Genomic DNA, 5,592 nt, shown 5'->3' with positions numbered 1-5,592 from the left:
GCAGTCCAGCAGCTCTCTACAGGCCAGGCCCCAGGTATTGATGGGCTGCCATCTGAATTTTACAAGCGTTTCTGGCATCTTGTCATCTTTCTAGTGGTGCTGGAGTGTAACCAGGAGTTAGAGCTGCCCCTCAGTTGCCACAGGGCAGCAATCACAATAAAGGGGACTCCTGTGACTTACAGTACTGGAGTCCTATGGCTTTTCTCTGATTATAGGATTTTATCCAGGGCCTTAGCTAACTGCCAAAGGACTGGCTGGACTCTTTGACACCCTGTACAAACATACTGTATTCTTATCCGCTTCAATTTTTGATCATTTGTTTTTAATTCATGATGTTTTTACTGTTAACAAACTTTGTAATCTGGATATGAGGCTTATTTCAAATGGACCAGGAGGCTTTTGTTAGAGTTAAACCTAGCTGTCTTTTAAAAAGGTTAGACGCTTTCAGGATTGGGCCTCAATGTTCTTTTCATACCCTTCTTTATTGCACCATAATGTTTTAGTGTCCTAAGATTAACGGGGGTCTTAGCCGCTGCTTTCCAGTTCACAGAGGCATTCATGAGGGGTGTACTCTGTCTGAGGGTATGTCTACACTACGGGATTAATCCGAATTTAGATAATTCGGATTTGAGAAACAGGTTGTATAAAGTCGAAATGAATGCGGCCACACTAGCACATTAATTCGGTGGTGTGCGTCCAAGTACTGGGGCTAGCGTCGATTTCTGCACCGTTGCACTGTGGGTAGCAATTCCATAGCTATCCCATAGTTCCCGCAGTCTCCCGCGCCCATTGGGATTGTGGGTTAAGATCCCAGTGCCTGATGGGACAAAAAACATCGTCGCAGGTGGTTCTGGGTACAGCCTCACTTCCTCCCTCCCTCCCTCCCTCCCTGCATGAAAGCAACGGACGGCAGACAACCATTTTCGCGCCTTTTTTCCTGGGTGGGTGAACACTGCAGACTCCATACCACGGCAAGCATGGAGCCCGCTGAGGTCAAGACAGCACTCATGAATATTGTAAACACCTCGCGCGTTCTCGTGGAGTTTATGCTGAGCCAGGACCAGAAAAACGAGGAGAGGAGGCAGCGGCAGCGGCAGCGCAGCGACAAGCATGATGAGGACATGGACACGGACACGGATACAGAATTCAGTGAAACCACAGGCCCCGGTGCTTTGGAGATCATGTTGTTAATGGGGCAGATTCTAAACATGGAACGCCGATTCTGGGCAAGGGAAACAAGCACAGACTGGTGGGACCGCATAGTGTTGCAGGTCTGGGACGATTCCCAGTGGCTGCGGAACTTTCGCATGCGTAAGGGCACTTTCATGGAACTTTGTGACTTGCTGTCCCCTGCCTTGAAACGCCAGAATACCAAGATGAGAGCAGCCCTCACAGTTGAGAAGCGCGTGGCGATAGCCCTGTGGAAGCTTGCAACGCCAGACAGCTACCGGTCAGTCGGGAATCAATTTGGAGTGGGAAAATCTACTGTGGGGGCTGCTGTGATGCAAGTAGCCAAAGCAATCACTCAGGTGCTGCTACGAAAGTTTGTGACTCTGGGAAATGTGCAGGCCATAGTGGATGGCTTTGCTGCAATGGGATTCCCTAACTGTGGTGGGGCGATAGACGGAACCCATATCCCTATCTTGGCACCGGAGCACCAAGCCACCGAGTACATAAACCGCAAGGGGTACTTTTCAATGGTGCTGCAAGCACTTGTGGATCACAAGGGACGTTTCACCAACATCAATGCGGGCTGGGCGGGAAGGGTTCATGACGCTCGCGTCTTCAGGAACACAACTCTGTTTAAAGGGCTGCAGCAAGGGACTTACTTTCCGGACCAGAAAATAACCGTTGGGGATGTTGAAATGCCCATAGTTATTCTTGGGGACCCAGCCTACCCCTTAATGCCATGGCTCATGAAGCCATACACAGGCAGCCTGGACAGGAGTCAGGAGCTGTTTAACTACAGGCTAAGCAAGTGCAGAATGGTGGTAGAATGTGCATTTGGCCGTTTAAAAGGCCGCTGGAGATCATTATTGACTCGCTCTGACCTCAGCCAAAGAAATCTCCCCATTGTTATTTCTGCTTGCTGTGTGCTCCACAATCTCTGTGAAAGTAAGGGGGAGACCTTTATGGCAGGGTGGGAGGCTGAGGCAAATCGCCTGGCTGCTGATTACGCGCAGCCAGACACCAGGGCGATTAGAAGAGCACACCATGAAGCGGTGTGCATCAGAGAAGCTTTAAAAACCAGTTTCATGGCTGGCCAGGCTACAGTGTGAAATATCTGTTTGTTTCTCCTTCATGAAAACCCGCCCCCTTTATTGACTGATTTTCTGTAAGGAACCCACCCTCCCCCTTCCCCCAGCTTTCTTTCAAACCAAATAAAGTCACTATCATTTAAAAATCATTTATTCTTTATTAATAGATTAGAAAAAGAGGGAGGGAACCCGGGTGGTATTTGGGAGGAGGATTACTGGGAAGGAAAAAGCCACAAAGAAAAGGTTAAAAAAATGACAGCCTTTTGCTTGGGCTGTCTACTGGGGTGGAATGGGAAGGTGTACGGAGCCTCCCCCCCCGCGTTCTTACACGTCTGGGTGAGGAGGATACGGAACATGGGGAGGGGGGAGGGTGGAACAGGGGCTGAAGCGGCAGTCTGTTTTCCAGCAGCCGTTCCTGAACCTCCACCAGACGCTGGAGCAGCCCCAGCGTTGCTTCCTTCATCCTCTGGTCTTCCTGACGCCACCTCTCATCTCGAGCGTCTCTCCTCTCCTCACGTTGGTCTCTCCTCTCCTCACGTTGGTCCCTCATGTCCTCACGTTGGTCCCTCCTCTCCTCACGTTCACTGACTTCTTTCCTATACTTTGAAACTGTTTCCTTCCACTCATTCAGATGAGCTCTGTCACTCCTGCTGGATTGCATAATTTCAGAAAACATCTCTTCTCGCGTCTTTTTTTTACGACGCCTTATCTGTGATAACCTTCGGGATGGAGGAGGGAGGCTTGAGGAATTTGCAGCTGCTGTAGGGAGGGGAAAAAAGAGAGAATTGTTTTAAAAGCTACATTTTGCAGAACAATGCTTATACTCTTTCACGGTGACCAACACTGTTCACATTACATAGCACATGTGATTTCTGTGCAAGGTCGCATTTTGCCTCTTAATGCTGAGTGCCTGTGGCTTTGCTGCTAGAGATCACAGGTCTGGGCAACAGAATTCTGCTTGCATGCGGCCATGGTAAGCCATTCTCTTACAGCTTCTGCGCCCTACTTTCCCACATACCAAGCATAGCTTGTAGAGTGCTGCAGAAGCCTGGCCAATCTCAGCCAGTTGGGGGGGGGGGGGGGGAGTGTGGTGGGGCTTGTCTGGGCAAGTAGAGTGCTGCGGTTTTTCTGTTAACATTCAGCAGCACCAGAAAACAAACTAACCACGGTACCCCTCCCCCCCACCGCGTGGCTGGTATCAGGGAAGATCCCTACAGGCACCAAACTAATCCCCCCCCCACCGCCGCCCCCCCCCCCCTCGCCATGAATTCTCTGGGATGATCACAGTACCCCTCCCCCCACCGCGTGGCTGGTAACAGGGAAGATCCCTGCTAGCCAAACGCGAAAAACTCAGGGCCAATTTCCCATCTGCGCTTGGCTAACTGCAGGGAAGGATTTATTTTCCGCCACAGGCAAACAGCCCAGTAGGAACGGCCACCTCTGTCCCCTTAATTAAGTTCCCGTATTTCAACCAGGTTACCAGGAGTGATATCACTCTCCTGAGGATTACACAAGAAGATAAAGAACGGATGTTGCTTGAATGCCAGCAAACACCGGGACCATACGCTGCCAGGCTTTGTCAGGCAATGATACCAGATTACTTGCTGCAAGCATGGCGTGGTCAAGTGTCCTACCATGGAGGAGGGAATAAAGATGCACTGCCCAGAAACCTTCTGGCAAGGCTTTCGGAGTACCTCCAGGAGAGCTTCATTGAGATGTCCCTGGAGGATTTCCGCTCCATCCCCAGACACGTTAACAGACTTTTCCAATAGCTACAGACTTTTCCAGTAGCTGAACTGACCGCGAATGCAAAGTCAGGCAAAGTAATCATTAAAAACCGTTTGCTTTTAAAACAAGTTTTATATTTTAAAAGGTAAACTCACCTGAGGTGCCTTCCATGGGGTCAGAGTCTTGGGTACTGGCTTGGGAGGCTTGGGAGGGTACTTCAGTCAGGGTGATAAAAAGATCCTGGCTGTTGGGGAGAATGGAGTGCTGTGTGCTCTCTGCAAGCTCATCCTCCTCCTCCTCCTCCTCCTCTACCCCATCGGCAGAATCCTCAGGCGTCGAGACTATCCCCGACCCAGAATCCACGAACACAGGTGGGTTAGTGGTGGCAGCCCCCCCTAGAATTGCATGCAGCTCGGCGTAGTAGCGGCATGTCCGCGGCTCTGACCCGGAGCGACCGTTTGCCTCCTTTGTTTTCTGATAGGCTTGTCTGAGTTCCTTGACTTTCACGCGGCACTGATCTGAGTCCCTATTGTGGCCTCTCTCCATCATGCCCTTGGAGATTTTTTCAAAAATTTTTGCATTTCGTCTTTTAGAACGAAGTTCTGCAAGCACTGAATCCTCTCCCCATACAGCGATCAGATCCAGTACCTCCCTCACGGTCCATGCTGGTGCTCTTTTTCGATTATCAGCCTGCATGGTTACCTGTGCTGATGAGGTATCTGTGGTCACCTGTGCTCTCCACGCTGTGCAAACAGGAAATGGAATTCAAATGTTCGCGGGGCTTTTCCTGTCTACCTGGCCAGTGCATCCGAGTTTAGATTGCTGTCCAGAGCGGTCACAATGATGCACTGTGGGATAGCTCCCGGAGGCCAATACCATCGAATTGCGGCCACACTAACCCTAATTCGAATTGTTAAAATCGATTTTGGCACTACTCCGCTCGTTGGGGTGGAGTACAGAAATCGATTTAAAGGGCCCTTTACATCGAATTAACTAGCGTCGTTGTGTGGACGGTTACAGGGTTAATTCGAATTAAAGCTGATAAATCCGAATTAAAGTCGTAGTGTAGACCAGGCCTGAGATGCTGTATGCTCTTAGTTTGGAGCAGTTCCTGTAGATCTGCAAAAGCCGTCTGACTGGCCTTGCTGTGACGGATGCTTTCCCAGCTTGTCTGTCAGCCTGTGCTGAGGATATCTCAGTTTTTATCATATCTGACAGACTGACATGCAGGCACTTTGCACTTGTTTACAAGGGTCTGAACAGGCATCTTCTGCCCACATTAACTGGGCTAAGAGGAATTCAATCTTACCGGGCCCTTGGCAATGTAGTGGTCCCCTTTTGTTGCCCCAATAATTGCAATGGGGCACCTTTGGGATTAAGGTGTTGGGGGTCTTTTTCAGATCTGAACAATATATGCTAAGGAATTGGGAGGGGGCTGAGGAGAAGGTGCAAGGCCGCCCGCAGAAATCATGCTGGCTCCTTCCTGTGCACTCTTTTCTGAGGGCAGGTTTTGATTGCCAACAATCTTGTGCCCTAAATGTTGTGGTACCAGCTAGTGTGTCTGGATATTCCCCTCTGGATTCAGAAGCACATTAACCTTTTTTTT

General features: G+C 50.0%; 1 protein-coding gene across 1 annotated transcript; it reads right to left on the bottom strand.

Moving 5' to 3' along the window:
- Window positions 1-2,396: 2,396 nt before the first annotated feature.
- Window positions 2,397-5,064, bottom strand: LOC135981306 (SRRM2 protein homolog rsr-2-like). Its single transcript, XM_065583172.1, has 2 exons — window positions 4,142-5,064; window positions 2,397-3,017 (listed from the first exon to the last, which is right to left on the bottom strand). The coding sequence occupies exons 1-2, from the start codon at window positions 4,680-4,682 to the stop codon at window positions 2,503-2,505; spliced, it is 1,056 nt and encodes a 351-aa protein (XP_065439244.1). The 5' UTR covers window positions 4,683-5,064; the 3' UTR covers window positions 2,397-2,502.
- Window positions 5,065-5,592: the final 528 nt, after the last annotated feature.

The sequence above is a fragment of the Chrysemys picta genome, chromosome 2 (genome assembly GCF_011386835.1).
Source record: "Chrysemys picta bellii isolate R12L10 chromosome 2, ASM1138683v2, whole genome shotgun sequence".
Classification (NCBI taxonomy): domain Eukaryota; kingdom Metazoa; phylum Chordata; order Testudines; family Emydidae; genus Chrysemys; species Chrysemys picta.
The sequence above is the reverse complement of the archived record's forward strand: the minus strand, read 5'-3'. Positions and strand labels throughout refer to the sequence as shown.

Coding starts and splice junctions, on each gene's coding strand:
- LOC135981306 (XM_065583172.1), bottom strand. CDS start 4,682: ATGCAGGCTGATAATCGAAAAAGAGCACCAGCATGGACCGTGAGGGAG. Junction 3,018..4,141: donor CCCCATGGAAGGCACCTCAG/GTGAGTTTACCT, acceptor CCCTCCCTACAG/CAGCTGCAAATTCCTCAAGC.